The 16,553-nt window shown below is 42.4% G+C and overlaps 1 protein-coding gene across 1 annotated transcript in view; it reads left to right on the top strand.

Annotated features, from left to right (window-relative positions):
• The window catches only part of poli (polymerase (DNA directed) iota), a 76,804-nt gene extending 60,484 nt beyond the window's left edge, over positions 1-16,320 (top strand). The window contains exons 6-9 of the mRNA XM_072574168.1: positions 1,631-1,809; positions 9,586-9,677; positions 10,278-10,411; positions 14,305-16,320. Coding sequence (XP_072430269.1) covers positions 1,631-1,809; positions 9,586-9,677; positions 10,278-10,411; positions 14,305-15,296 — 1,397 coding nt within the window. The 3' untranslated portion in view covers positions 15,297-16,320. The remainder of the gene's footprint in view (positions 1-1,630; positions 1,810-9,585; positions 9,678-10,277; positions 10,412-14,304) is intronic.
• The last annotated feature ends 233 nt before the right edge of the window (positions 16,321-16,553 follow it).

The raw sequence follows: 16,553 nt of genomic DNA, 5'->3' as shown, positions 1-16,553 counted from the left end.
TAAGTGTCTTGTGGGCAGTTTGGGGAGGGTAATAATCCTGGCCTAGCCAGTTGTTCCCACATTCTATGAACAAACAAAAGAATACATTACTTTTGTTCTGAGCAAGCTAGTATTCACTGTCAAGTGTAAAATTCACATTCCAAGCCACTCAGTTCCAAGAATTATTAGGTGCAACATTCAGTTCAACCCACGTGGGTGAAGCTTATAGTGAGGTTTCCAAACAGTCATGTCAGAACAGTATACAGGCCACTGAAAAGTGATTTTAATTGAACAGAGAGAGGGGGATGGAGAGAGAGAGTGACAGAGAGAGAGGAATAGACTCCAGGTTAGAAGGGTTTCAACTGTCCTTCAGGAGCATGGTGGTGGAGGGTTGTTTTTCAGACTGGAGGCCTGTGACCAATGGAGTGCCACAAGGATCAGTGCTGGGTCCACTACTTTTGGTCATTTATATAAATGATTTGGATGTGAGCTTAAGAAGTATAGTTAGTAATTTTACAGATGACAAAGTTGGCAGTGTAGTGAACAGCAAAGGTTATCTCTGATTACAACGGGATCTTGACCAGATGGGCCAATGGGCTGAGAAGTGGCAGATGGAGTTTAATTTAGATAAATGCAAGGTGCTGCATTTTGGGAAAGCAAATTTTAGCAGGACTTATACACTTAATGGTAAGGTCCTAGGGAGTGTTGCTGAACAAAGAGACCTTGGAATGCAGGTTCTTAGCTCCTTGAAAGCAAAGTCAAAGGTGGATAAGGTAGTGAAGATGTTTGGTATGCTTTCTCTAATTGCTTAGAGTATTGCTTATAGGAGTTGGGAGGTCATGTTGCAGCTGTACAGGATGTTGGTTAAGCCACTTTTGGAATATTACATGCAACTCTGGTCTCCTTCCTATTGGAAAGATGTTGTGAAACTTGAAAGGATTCAGAAAAGATTTACAAGGATGTTGCCAGGGTTGGAGGGTTTGAGATATAGGGAGAGGCTGAACAGGCTAGAGCTGTTTTCCCTGGAGCGTCGGAGGCTGAGGATGACCTTATAGAGATTTCTAAAATCATGAGGGGCATGGATAGGTAAATAGCCAAAATCTTTTCCCTGGGGCCAGGGAGTCCAGAACTAGAGGGCATAGGTTTGGAGTGAGTGGGGAAAGGTATAAAAGAGACCTAAGGGGCAACGTTTTCAAGCAGAGTGTGGTGTGTGTTTGGTATGAGCTAAGAGGAAGTGGTGGAGGCTGGTACCATTGCAACATTTAAAAGGCAACTGGATGGGTATATGAATAGGAAGGGTTTGGAGGGATATGGGCTGGGTGCTGGCAGTTGGGAGTAGATTAGGTTGGGATATCTGGTCAGCATGGACTGAAGAGTCTGTTTCCGTGTTGTACAGCTCTAAAGCACAGGATTGGGCCTGAAGTCACAGGCGCTGTTGCTGCTTCTGGTCCTGGTTTCATCCCTGACCTAAGCTCAGCAAGCCAATTTATTTGAGCCAATAAATTATGTTGATATGTATTTAAATGAAGGCTCAGCCTTAATCGTACCAGATTAACATTTATATAAGATATGAGTACATTGTATACTGGTAGTCTCTGCAATTTAACTTCCTTTTCAATTTCATCCATTTTGTTTTAACGTGGTGTTCCAGGAATTGGTCCCAAAACTGCCCAGCGACTTGGGTATCTCGGAATTAATAGTATTCATGGGCTACAGACATTCCCTTTAGATCTGCTACAGAAGGACCTGGGGGTGTGCACAGCTCAACGAATCCACAGGCTCAGCTTTGGCGAGGATGACTCCTGTGTGGTTGCGAGAGGACCACCCCAGGTAATTTTCTTCAATGTAAAGTTACCATGTCCAGAAATTCTTAGGCGAGAATTTTAGATGCAAGTCAAGTATATCATTAGCCAATTTCCATGTGCAATGGTCTACGTCCGATCTGAGCCGGACACATACAGGCTTGTTGACTTTAAGTGACCTCCATGTCTGCCGCAAGCAGCGCATCAAATTTAAAAATGCAAAGGAAGGATTGGTTCCAACACTTGTGAGAAATCAGGTGGGAGCATTCTGTGCTGTTTATTCTCAACTAGTTTTTCCAGTTCTACAGAGGCACAACCAGCAGTTGGCCTTTGTAGCAACTGGCAAGTTTTTCTCAGTCTTGACCCGCCCAGATGTGAAGCCAGGAGGAACAGGAATGCCCTACAGCGAATCTGTGGACCAGTGCTGCTCCGCACTCATGTGCATCTGTCCATTTGCCTCCTTTCTGAACTTCACTAGGGGACATTTAGCGTTCAAACAGTTTGGAATTGAGAACTTCTGGATCAGAAAACTGCTTTGAGGGGATCTACTTTCTCACCATCCTCAGGTCTCCAATTTCCAGAGCTTTTTGTCCTGGGTAGAGAACTGAGAGCAAATTCATTAAATGTTATCAGTATCATGAGTGAGCTGAATAAAGCAGACAGGTGAAGTTGTTCCCAATCGCAAAAGTACCGGGAGCCCACCCCAGACCTACACTGACATGTCCAAGTCACAGAGCAAAAGGGCATATACTTTAAAAAGAATGTGCAAAAGAAAAAAAAAAATTCTGTCAGCGAATAGTTGGGATCTGGAATGGCTGGAAGTGTGGTCGAGGAAGATTCACTCGAGGCGTTCAAAGAGGGCATTGGATGATTATTTGGATAGAAATAGTATGCAAAAGCATGGAGAAGAATCAGGTGATTGGCACTCAGTAATTAGATTAGATTACTTACAGTGTGGAAACAGGCCCTTCGGCCCAACAAGTCCACACCGACCCGCCGAAGCGTAACCCACCCATACCCCTACATCTACCCCTTACCTAACAGTACGGGCAATTTAGCATGGCCAATTCACCTGACCTGCACATCTTTGGAGTGTGGGAGGAAACCGGAGCACCCAGAGGAAACCCACGCAGACACAGGGAGAACGTGCAAACTCCACAGTCAGTCGCCTGAGGCGGGAATTGAACCCGGGTCTCTGGCGCTGTGAGGCAGCAGTGCTAACCACTGTGCCACCATGCCGCCCACAAATAATGATGCTTGTTTGAAGAGGCAGTGCAGACATGATGGGCTGAATGGTCTTCTGCACCGTAACAATTCTGTAATTCTGTATGCATGTGGTACTTGACGTCTGTGTCTGTGTCTGTACACACCCAAATACTGATAAAGTGGAACAAGGGTTTCTGACTAACCTTCTGAGTGGAAAGAAAGTCTCTTCAACTCTCCCCTTAGCCTCCATCTCATATCTTAAATCAGTGCCCCTGGTTTTTGACCTCTCTACTAATAGAAAAAGTGCTTTTCCATCCACTATATCCATGCCTCTCATAATTTTATAAATTTCTATCAGATCCCGTCTCAAGGAAAGCAACTCAGCACATCCAATGCTCAAACCTTCCAATCCAGGCAGCGTTGTGATATATTTTCTCTGCGCCCTCTCTAGTGAAATCACATTCTTCCCATAATATGGTGACCAGGACTGCACACCGTACTTCAATTGAACTCAAAACGTTAACTCTGCTTTTTCCTCACAGATGCTGCCAGCCCTACTGAGTTTCTCCAGCAATTTCTGTTTTTGTTTCAGATCTTCAGCACCTGCAGTTCTTGGTTATTAATTCCAGTTAATATGTGGGTTCTTCAAATGCCCTGCCATGAATACACATTCCATTATTTTTATACTCTGCTAAAATTTAATGGTGTATTTGTTTCTGTGATTCTCCTTGACTATTTGGGGATGTCTAGGACATATCTAGCATGTTTGTCATGTCTGTCTTCTTTACTTCTACTCATACAGCCTCCTTTAATGGTTCTTCCAAGATATCATCCCTCTTCACCGTTATAATTGATTTCTTGATCAATATTGCACGCTGCCTCTCCTCTCTAGCCCCTCTCTATCTCATATGAATACTCTAAAAACAGGAATCCTCCCTGTCTTTCAGCCAAGCCTAGCTCATAGCTTTAACACTCAAACATGTCTAGTTATGCACTCAACTTGGCCCTCAGGCCCTCTGCATTGAAATATGTTCCATTAAGCTTTGCTAATCTCACTCTCTCTTAGCTAGTCTATTTTTCCTCTGCCTTCCAGACTGACTAATCCATTCCCTCTCTGCGTGCACCTTAAGCTGCAGAGAAACCACCTGCGGAGGCGTGCTGTGTACTAACCTCTCAGCCTCATGCACCAACATGCTGCCAGTGGCCATTCAAGCTCCAGAACCCTAAGTTCAAGGTGTTCCAGCTGAAGGTAATCCCTGTACTCATGCTCATCCAAACTAGAGGAATTGGTAGATGCAGGGATTGTTACAACATTTAAAAGACTTTTGGATAGGTACAGCAGTAGGAAGGGTTTAGAGGGATATGGGCCAAATGCGGGAAAATGGGACTAGTTTAGTTTGGGAAACTGGATTGGTTTGGATGAGTTGGACTGAAGGGCTCTGTGGTTAGCACTACTGCCTCACAACGACAGGGACCTGGGTTCGATTCCAGCCTTCATGACTGTGTGGAGTTTGCACGTACCCTCCATATCTGCGTGGGTTTCCTCCGGGTTCTCTGATTTCCTCCCACAGTTAGGTGGATTGGCTGTGCTGAATTGTCACAGTGTCCAGGGATGTGTAGGTTAAGTGGATTAGCCATGGGGAATGCAGTGTTGCAGGGATAGGGTAAGAGAGTGGGGTCTGTTTGGGGAAGTTGTTCAGAGGATCAGTATGGACTTGATGGGTGAAATAGGTGAAAGTGAGGACTGCAGATGCTGAAGATCGGAGTCAAGATTAGAGTGGTGCTGGAAAAGCACAGCAGGTCAAGCAGCATCCGAGGAGCAGGAAAAATCAACATTTTGGACATCATTCCTGATGAAGGGATTTTGCCAGAAACGTTGATTTTCCTGTTCCTCAGATGCTACCTGACCTGATGTGCTTTTCCAGCACCACTCTAACCTTGATGGGTGAAATAGCCTGCTTCTATGATTCTATTGTTCTGTGAAGGGTCTGTTTCCATGTTGTATGACTGAGTGTTTAGGATTCATAAAACATAGAACACAGAACTGTACAGCACAGGAATGAGCCCGTCGGCCCAAAATGTTGAGTCAAACATGAAGCCAAATTAAACTAATCCCTTCTACCTGCCTTTGGTCTGTATCCCTCTAGTCATTGCATATTTGTGTGCTTATCTAAAAGTCCCTTAAACGCTCATATCTGCCTCTACCACCACCCCTGGCAGCACGTTCCAGTCACCTACCACTCTCTGTGTAAAATACTTGCCCCTCACTTCTCCTTTAAACTCACCTTAAATGCATGTCCTGGTATTAGATATGTCAATTCTGGGAAAAAGAGTCAGACCGTCAACTGCCTCGATGCATCTCATTATTTTATAGAGTTCTATCAAGTCTCCTCTCAGCCTCTGCCACTCCAGAGAAAACAACCAGAGTTTTTCTAGCCTCTCCTTATAGTTCATACTCTCTGATCCATGTAACATCCTGGTAAACCTCTTCCGCACTCTCTCTAAAGCCTCCACATCCTTCCTGTACTGTGGCGACCAAAACTAAATGTAATCTAAGTGTGGTCTAACCAAAGCTTTATAGAGCTGCAATTTGACTGAATTCCAGACCAATAAAGACAAACTTGCCATACATCTTCTTTACCACCCTATCTACTTGTGCAGCTACGTTCAGGGAGCTATGGACTTGAACACCAGGATCCCTCTGTACATCAGTGCTGTTCAGGGTCCTGCCATTAATTGTATACTTTTCCTGAACATTTGATCTCCCAAAGGGCAGCACCGCACACTTACCTGGATTAAACTTCACCTGCCATTTCTGCAACTGATCTATATCCTGAACAACCTTCTACACAATCCACAACTCCACTGATCTTTGTATCGTCTGTAAACGTACAAACCCACCCATCTACATTTTCATCCAAGTCATTTATATATGTCACAAACAGTACAAGTCCCGGCAGAACACCACTGGTCACTGACCTCCAGGCTGAAAAACACCACCATTACCCTCTGCCTTCTATGGGCAAGCCAATTCTGAAACCACGCAGCCAAGTCACTGTGGATCCTGTGCATCTTAATCTTCTGCATGAACCTACCATGAGGGACCTTGTCAAAAGCCTTATTAAAATCGATATAAACAATATCCACTGCACTATCTCATCAATCACCTTCGCCACCTCCTTGAATAACTCAATCCAGTTAGTAAGACATGATCTTCCCTGCTCAAAGCCATGCTGACTGTCCTTAATTAGGCCGTGCTTTCCCAAATGCACATAAATCCTATCCCTACGAATTCTCTCCAACTACCAATGTGAGACTCACCAGTTCATAGTTTCCTGAACTATCCCTATTTCCCCTTCTTGAATAAAGAAACAACATTAACTACTCACCAGTCCTCCGGGACCTCTCCAGTGGCTAGCAAGGATACAGAGATCTCAGTCAAGGCCCCAGCAATCTCCTCTCTTGCCTCTCTCAATAACCTGGGGTAGATACGATCAGTTACTCAGGATTTATCCATCTTAATGCTCTTCAAGAGACCCAACAACACTTCCTTCTTATTCTCAAATTGTCCTTACATCACATTATCCTCTGTATCTGGGTGAATATCAATTCAAAGTTAGGATCTTACCCACATCCTCTGCCTCCAAGCACAAGTTCTCTCCTTTATCCATGAGTGGTTTGACATTCTCCCTAGTTACCCTCTTGTTTTAATGTATCTGTAAAATGCCTTGGGATTCTCTTTAACTCTACTTGTCAAGATCATTTCATGGCTCCTTCTTGCTCTCCTAATTCCCTGCTTGAGTTCTTTTCCACTTTCTTTACAATCCTCACGGACCCTGTCCCATTTTAGCTTCCTAAACCTTACATATACTTCCTTTTTCCTTTTGAGTAAATTCACAAACTCCCTCTTTAAACAATTCCCACATGTCAAATATGGACTTGACTGATAACAGCTGCTTCCAATTAACACTCCCTAGCTACTATCTAATACTGATGTAATTTGCCCTCCCCCAATCTCATACCTTGCCACAAGGTCCTGACTTATACTTATTCTTAGCTATCTTAAAACCTAAGTGGTTGTGATCACTATTTCCAAAATGCTCTCCCACTGAAAGGTTCAGTCACCTGGCCAGGCTCATTAGCCCAGACAATGTCCAGTATGGCCCTTCCTCCATTTGGACTATCCACATACTGTTTCAAGAAACCTTCTTGGATGCACTTAAATTCTGCCTGGTCAAAGCCTCTTGCTCTAAGAGAGGCCCAATCAAAATTGGGGAAGTTAAAGTCACCCACTATGAAAACCCTGTTGTTATTGCAGCTTTCTATAATCTGCCTACATATTTTTCCTCGATGTCTCGGTTGGTTTTGGGGGGCTTATAGTATAACCCTAACAGAGTGGTTGCACCCCTCTTATTTTTGAGCTCTGCCCATATTGTCTCAGTGGATGAGCTCTCCAGTATGTCCTCTCTGTGTGCAGATGTAACATACTCCCTGATTAATAATGCAACTCCTTCACCACTTTTAACTTTCTGTCTAGCTCGTCTAAAGCAACCCAATCCTGGAAGGTTGAGTAGCCAGTCCCTATCCCTCTCTCAACCAAGTGTCTGTAATGGCCACAACAACATGGTCCCATGTACTGGTCCAGGATCTAAGCTCGATTTCCTTACCTATAATGCTCCTTGTATTAATAAACACACTTCAGTCCATTAGTACCATCATGTTCATTAACTGTCTCTGCCTGTCCTTTCTTTCTGATCCTAACATCTACCTTACCCTCAATCTCTCCACTTGCTGACCTGCTGCTCTGGTTCCTAGCCCCTGGCCACTCTAGTTTAAACTCTGCCAAGCAGCCTAGATTAGATTACTTACAGTGTGGAAACAGGACCTTCGGCCCAACAAGTCCACACCGACCCGCCGAAGCACAACCCACCCATACTCCTACATTTACCCCTTCACCTAACACTATGGGCAATTTAGCATGGCCAATTCACCTAACCTGCACATTTTTGGACTGTGGGAGGAAACCGGAGCACCCAGAGGAAACCCACACAGACGCGGGGAGAATGTGCAAACTCCACACAGTCAGTCGCCTGAGGCGGGAATTGAACCCAGGTCTCTAGCGCTGTGAGGCAGCAGTGCTAACCACTGTGCCACCATGCCGCCCACCTAGTGAACCTCCCTGTGAGGATGTTAGTTCCCCTGCAGTTTAGGTGCAACCTGTCCCTCTTGTAAGGTCACCCCTGCCCCAGAAGAGTTCCCAATAATCCAACAACCTGAAACCCTGCGTCCTGCACCAGCTCCTTAGCCACACATTCATCTCTCCTATCTTCCTATTCCTATACCTCACTAGCACATGGCTCTGGTAGTAACCCAGAAATTACTACCATTGAGATCCTGCTCTTCAGCCTCTTTCTTGACTCCCTGTACTCACTCTGCAGGACCTCATCCCTCTTTCTACCTATACCATTGGTACCAATATGCACCATGACCTCTGGCTGCTCACCCTGCCCCTTAAGATTTCCCTGCAACCAATCAGAGATGTCCCTGATCCTGGCACCAGGGAGACAACACACCATCCTGGAGTCTCGAATGCGGCCACAAAAACACCTGTCTGTGCCCCCAGCTCTCTTGGATCTTGCCTGACTGTGCTCTACAGCAGAGCCAGTTGTGGTGCCACAGGCCTGGCTCCTGCTGTTATACTCCCGTGAGGGGCTATCCCCCTCAGCAGTATGCCAAACGATATGCCTGTTAGAGAGAGGGGAATAGCCACAGAAGACTCATACACTATCTGCCTACCTTTCCTGGTGGTCACCCATCTACCTGGCTGAACCTGTGGTATGAGCACCTCCATGTAAGTAGTATTTATCACACTCTGTACCCACTGTATGGTCCTCATTGTGTCCAACAGCTGCTCCAACTGAATGACACAGTCTGTGACGAGCTACAACCAGTCACACTATGGGCAACCACAGGCCTAAGTTCCCCAGAGATATCTCAATTAAATAGAATATGGATCCTTTCCTTCATTTTACCCTTACTCCTACTGAAGTGTATACATTAAACATGAGAACATATTTATTTCAAAAATATTCTTTATTCAAAAAAAATCTAAGAACACACAAATGTTCTCTCTCAGACCTTCTAGACTTGAGAATTATAATCTTGTTTATATTCCAAATATCTTTCAGGTCCACCACCAGTCTGTCTGCTGCTCTGTCAGGGTCCTTACCTCACCTGCTCCTCTCTTCTTAGAGCTGAATCCTCTGAATCCAATCTCAGTGTCACTTGAATTTCTTTTAAACACTTTGTATTACAGGGCACTGAAATGCAATGGTGTCAAGGCAGCAAAGCAACAAGGCCTGGTTCAAGAAGATCAGTGAACCAACCATTGTTAGGTCAGCTGAACCTAGTTTATACAGCATGTGTGTTGGGGGGAAGATGGGGGGGAGCAGGTCACATTGTACCTTCCTAATCTGCCTGGATTTGTGTGATGTGATCCATTTACATCCTGAACTAATCATGACTTTTTCTGGAAAATAGCTTTAATCACTTGCACAGGTCTAAGACAATTTAATAATAGCCTTCATGTTTTCCTCAGTCCCTCAGTGATGAAGATACCTTCTGGATGTGCTCCTCATTAGATGAAATTAGAATGAGAATTGAAGAGCTGCTGATCAGTCTTCTAATCAGGTTGGTGAAGCATTTTCAGATTAACTTCTAAAATTGTTTTAGATGTTGGCATTTATATAATGATATGATGCCATGTTTATTTAAGAAGAGCATACTTTTTAGGAAGTGATTTGCCGGAATGTTAGTCTGTAAGACATGAATCTTCACAGATCAGGTCACGAACCATGTATTCCAGTGCCAAATGTATGCTTTAATACTCCAGGTTACAGGAATGTTGACATTTAGCAATGTCAGCTTTGCTTCTCCTCACATGCTGAGCTGTCTCACTGTCCCTTTAATTGTGTTACGTCCTAACACTGGTTACTCAGGAAATGTTAAACGTAATATTTTGTAACATTAACATCCCTCAACTTTTGGAATATAAAACTGACAAAATTTTTAAAAGTCACAGAATTAGTTTGTAAAGTAAAAACATTACAAGCTAATTAATGTGATAGTTATTTACTGTATTTTCTTTGCAAAGCTGTTCCTTGTTGTTTCAGTAAATAAGAGACCAGGACCTAACAAATATAATGATGTGGTCTTCTTCAATATTTTGTAAAACTTTGCTTCAATCAACCAAGTGTATTTGCCTTCAGGACATTGTAGATGTTGTTGCAGGTTGCATAACGATGGACGTGTACCACGGACCATTCGGCTTACAATTAGACGAACTACAGCTTCCAACAAATGGTTTAATCGGGAGAGTCGACAGTGTCCTATTCCAAATCAGCTAATGCAGAAAATTAACACAGGTGATGACTGCCACTGAATCCTTTGGTACACAGCTCAGTGCTTTACTTGAACTGTATACTGGTATACATCTCTTAAAATATTGAGAAATACAGTTGTGCAGTGACATTTACCTCAAGAACAAAGGTCAGCTTTCACTACTATTCCTTTTAAATGAATTGGAAACTGAAAGATCTGGAAAGTCTACATATCCCAGCAATATTCTTCAGTCGAATTGATGATTCATTTTTTCAACTGAATTCAATTATATTATCAATGCCCCAAATGCCCTTAACTACACTTTCCTTTGCTACCTATTGAGCAAAGAACTTATTAAAAATATAATTGATTTCCTGTTGCAAAGCCAGGAAAAGTGAATTGACTTTAGAAACCTCAGTCTTACTGTAGCTTTCACAGAGGTTGGCTCCTGGAGCTTGAGAGCTCCATCTTATGGTGGATGCATGTAGCTGCAGAGGATGCAGAGAATGCAAGAGAAACTGAGCAGATGTGGCAGCAACTGTGGAGAGAGAAACAAAGTTAACATTCCAAATCTGATGCGACCATTCTTCCGAATGTGTAGTATTCAGCTGCACACCTGATTGTCAATCAGTGATGGTGATGCGTGTAGAGGAACCACATGGCATACACAAGTTTATGTGGTTATTTTATGAAGGATAGGAGGGTCAGTTGTTTCGACGCAAATCACTCTGATGATCCAAGACATCACAGTCAACTGAGGGACTCAGTGAGTGAAAAATGAGTGAAAAGTGATTCAGCAGCCCCCAGCGATTGCAAAAACAAAACTAAAGATGATAAGTATTCAGATATGTGTACGGTACACATCCAGGGGAGGTGGGACTTGAACCCAGGCCTCCTGGTTCAGAATCAAATACACTAGTTAATCTAGTACAGATGGAACTGAATGCAGTATTCAGGACAAGCAGAGTTAATGAATAAAGGGATAACTAGACCCAAAAGAGAGTGGAAGAAGAAGTAGAAAGGGGTCAGGGGTAATAAAAGCTGAGAACGTAAATTGGATGGGAGGTGGTTTGAGAGGTGGGACCTAGAGGAAGAGGGAATTGGTGTCTACAGTTTAATCTCAGTGGAGAGAAGACCATTGGGAATTTTTCCACTGTCTTCCCCAGTCACAGGTTGAGGTGCAGCTTGAACCTCAGAATCCTGGCATCACATGCAGTGAAACCGAAGGCACTGTATCGTTATCTTGCTGGAGGGAATCCTCCCCAACATGGATCCAGCATGTAGCCAAAATACCTTGACAATATTCCAGTGGCAAAGCAGAGGGTGAAGCAAAATGGGGCAGGCAAGAAGACATGAAGAGCAGATGTAGGCCACTTGGGCCTAGTGAGACTGCTCAGCCATTCAATAAGATCACAGCTGATCCATTGTGTTTTGAATCTCCTGTTCCCATCGACCCATGGTAATCCTTTATTCCCTTGTCTAACAAGAATCTGTCTACCTGTGCCTGTGTTCCGTCTTGTAAAGCAGGGAGTTCCAAAGTCATGTGAGTCTTGTTTCTAAAAGGGTGACCCCTCGTTTTAAAATCATGGCCCCTAGTCATTGACTCACATACAGGGGAAAAAATCCTTTCCATGTCCACCTTGTCAAGATGATTCAAGATCTTTTAAGCTCCAATCAAGTCAAACCTCACTATTGTAAACTACAGTGAAAACACGTCAAGCCTGAACAATCACTCCTTATCAAACAATCCACTCTTTACAATATCAATCTAGTAAACCTCCTCTGAGCCACCTCCAATGCAAAAGATGGGAGAGTGGAAGGGGGCACAATGCAAACTCAGATTTGGCCACATCTGGCTGCAGGGAAGGACAGGAGGGTCAGTTGTTTAGACACAAGTCACTCTGATGGTCCACGATATCACAGACAACTGAGGAACTCCAGCAGCCCTTAGTGGAAGAATTGCAAAAACAAAACTATAGATAATAAGTATTCATAAAATGTTTTAAAATGACCATTGTAGTCACCTTGTTTGCTATATATATATATATATATACACACACACATATATCACCACTGGCTGAAGTTACAAAGTCTTAAAAATTTAATGATATGGAGGTGTCGGTGTTGGACTGGGGTGGACAAGGTTAGCAATCACGCAACACCAGGTTATATTCCAACAGGTTTATTTGGAAGAACAAGTTTTCAGAGTGCTGCTTTTGCTATAAATTCTGTGTCCTATGATCCTGCCCCACTAGCTACCTGATGAAGGAGCAGCGCTCCAAAAGCTTGTACTTCCAAATAAACCTGTTGGACTATAACCCGGTGATGTGTGATTTTTAACCTTACAAATTTAAGATTGTTCTACAGTGATCCTTGATGTGTAGAATCTGCTACTACACTCAGGTTCAGCCAACTGTTTTGATGTTAATTCTGAACATATTCTATTGTGGGTATTGTCAGTCATAGTTCTACAGACAATTAAAACAAAAAACACCTCTCACAGCTTCACCTACAATGTTGATTGTGCAAGTAAATATTGACACATATTCTCCTATTCTCGAGTTTCTTCCATGTTTGTGTGCTCACACATACAAATAAATTACTGAAATTAAAATGACAATATTTCTTGTAGGTGTTAGTTATGCACTCATCAACTGAACAAATCTCTAACAGCAACTCTGGCCGCTGCCTGTAATCTCTGTTGCAGGTATTCACCAATATCACTTGTTGGAAAGTGTATCGGATTTTTAAGTACAGCTCATTAGGAAGTTATTTGTCTGGTATAATCTTGCCATTTTTTAAAATTAGAATCAGTGCTTTTTCTGGGCTCTGATTGTTTTGCAACCATTATACATTCAGTCTTATTCAAACGAGAATTCTTGCTGTTAAATTGACACTGGCAATAGGAGTCCATTATTAGGCTGTTTTTCATTCTAAATTTTGTGTGATGACCATGAAGGAAACTTCAGGCTGAGAAACCATTGAGTAGTAATTCTGTTCTTTTCATTATATACCCCAACTCATTCTGTAATTCACTTTTTAAGCACTTTTACATTTGTCAATATTACATTTAATTTGCTATTTGCATGCCAGACTCCATGAATAATCAAATTTACACCATGTTATTGAAGGCATTATGTCTTCCCTTTTACCAAGCTTACAAATAACTTCACAAATGTTGATTTTGTTAAAATTTCATCACAACTTAACATTTAATTAAACAATTTTCTCCTTATTGTTCTCTTCTAAAAGTGTTGATTTGCACTACATTTGTATGGTTGCTCCAGGGTCAAATGACTGTAGTCCATGTATAAACCCAAATAGTAATTCCAGCAGATTGACGTTGATTCTGAAGAACATCTTTCTAAGTTCCTCCCTGTCCTCATTTGGCACCTACTCACATCTATGTTCAGACAGGAATCAATGGATAGTGATCATTAGCAGAGCTTTGAACTTTAGTCGATTCAGATTTGTTATGGTTGTGCCATTGAAAAATAGTCTTCCAATACTCACTATCAAGGCCAACATATGAATTGTAGCCACAGAAGATAGTGTCTTGTCCTCCAAGATAATGTCTGTGCATCCAGCAGCAGATAAGAGAAACCCTGTAAGCGAGAGAAATAAGAAAGCACAGTGAGAATGAGTGTGAGGAGAGACCCCTTCAAATATGATAACTCCTGGGATAATATGATACCAATTTTTCATCGGAGAAAAGCAACCTCAGGGTCAAAAAATGATGAATTAAATGTTTTTGAGTTTTATCTGATTCCTTTTTGAAGTTCAGGAAATACTTATTCAGTAATTTCCCTTTTGGAAAGTCGAATTTCTCCACAATCTGTGGAAGTAGCTGGCTGGTTGGGAAAAATGGCCTTTACATTTTGCATGCATTTTTATGTGCCTTCTTCCTGAATGTAAATGCCTCACTTTTATTCACTAGGTCCCTGTGACACAGTGATTCCACTGGTTGAAATCCTAATGAAGCTGTTTCAAAAGATGGTGGACACAAGATCTCAGTTTTATGTATGCCTTCTCAGCGTGTGCTTTGCCAAGCTTGTTCAGCCCACTTTGGCTTCACCCATCAAGGGATCAATCGGGTTCTATTTGACCCAGAAATCCCCAGGAAAATCAGACTTGAGCCCAAATGGGAAAGTACGTAGACAACTACTCAGACAGTGGAGAGGATCTGATGATACTGATCCAGGTGAAAATACTGCAGGTCCCTTGCAAGGCATGGACAGTTACCAAGAGTCTCTCTGGGGAATATCAGACCATGTTGTTCAGGTTAACCCGAACCTGACATGCTCAGATTCTAACCTACCACCTGGAATTGACATTGATGTATTTAAAGAACTCCCAGCTAATATTCAGAAGGAAATTATCGCAGATGCCAGCTCTTCAAAAAGTCAGCTGAAATGCAACAGTAAGAAAGAGCAGACTACAGAGAAAGAGCTGAGAAAAGGCACCTTCCTGTTCAGATCCCTAACAGAAGAACAGAGGAAACTTCTGGTACCACCAGACATTGACTGTAGTCCAATCACTTCTAGCTCAGATACTCCTCGTTTAGATGTTCCCAGCAGTCTACCAGATGATCCTGATCATCAACTGGAGCACGGTGCTGTTAATGACAGTGCAGCCTCCGTGCAAGACTGCCAACCCTCTGGTAAAATCTTGGAATTGAGTAATGTGGAATGTGAGAGGCTCACCCTTCCAAACTCAGGATCCATACCCTCAAATGTGGATCCAAAGGTGTTTTCCGAATTGCCCGCTGAAGTTCAGAACGAACTGCTGACCGACTGGAAACAACGGAAGACAGTGCCTAAGAGAAACACTGCTAAACTGGCCAGTAAAGTAAAACCCAATGCACGAGCTAAATCCCCCAAAAAGATTACCAAGTCCAACAGTATTCTGAAGTATTTTAACAAGAATTAGGACTCCAGCGTTACTAAAAGTTGACGCCTGACACCACAATCAGGATTAACTTCTAATAAAACTGAAAGAGACAGGAATGACAGCACTGGTGCTGGAAATTCAGGCAAACCACAAGAACTACTGATGTGGTGAAAGGGAATTCCCATATGCGTGCAACAGGGTGAATTCTTCTGATGTTTGATGCAAAGGATTTTAGTTTAAAGAGTTAAGGGGATTTTCTTTTCCCTTTGTGTGATTGATACCCAACCCTGGAATACTTGATACAGACGCGATGTTTCAAAAGTGATGGAGTGTTCAAAACTGAGTTACATAAGTATTTGCTTTTCTTTTTGTTGTGTGATTTTTGTCCTTTTCCCACATAGTCTCACCTCATCACTCACCGCATTCCCATAGAGAAAACAGAGAAGCAGCTAGTCTCAATTATTAATAATGCTACTGAAGTTTGAGCTCACCCTAACCCTGACCACATGCTTTGGAATGCTTTCCTACTAGTTCAAAGGGATAGAAAATGTTTCCTGACACAATGCAAGTACTCCCTAATTCAAGATTGTATTCTTAAAGCCTGGGAGTAAGTGACTTCTAAAAGGAGCAGCTGAAGAACGTGCTTGTTGTATAAGAAAGTTCAGGACTTTCATCTCAAAAAAACAAAGTTGATTCATTATGCACTTGACTGCACTCATAACATAAAGGTGGAATAGCATGACTGAATGAAATGGTTTTAAAATCAGTGTTACCAGGCATCTGTTAAGTTAAACTTTTAATGCCTTTCACATAAAAACGTTTGATCTGTACCAGAGCGTGCAGTTTGCATTTGTGTTGTTTTGTATTGCTATTTAGTTGCTTCCATCTGGTTCTGCAAAAATGTATTGTGTTACAGTGTGATTGTGTTAACTAAATTTGTTTTTTTATGTATATAAGAAAAGACTAAATTGTTGTCTTATTGAAAATATTAACATGGAAGAAGATGTAAATTGAAGGGGTTCACTCATTTCTGAAATTGCATTAAATTAAAACTGATCCTCAATATGCTGTGCCTAAATCAAACAGTGAAGCTGTAAAAGGGAGTACAACACACAAATGACGAATGATATGAACTCAACTTCACATAAGTAACCCATGGTTAGTCGTTTTTTTGCTATTACTTTTATCTCCCCTCATGAATCAAAGCAGAGTTCCCTCCTGTGAAAGGGAGTTTGCATTTGAGAAAACTGGGACCAAGATGCAGGGAAGACTATAATGCTAAAAGGGGTCCAAATC

The sequence above is a fragment of the Chiloscyllium punctatum genome, chromosome 1, assembly GCF_047496795.1.
Source record: "Chiloscyllium punctatum isolate Juve2018m chromosome 1, sChiPun1.3, whole genome shotgun sequence".
Classification (NCBI taxonomy): Eukaryota; Metazoa; Chordata; class Chondrichthyes; order Orectolobiformes; family Hemiscylliidae; genus Chiloscyllium; species Chiloscyllium punctatum.
Note: the sequence above shows the minus strand (reverse complement) of the source record. Positions and strands in the feature narration are given on the sequence as shown.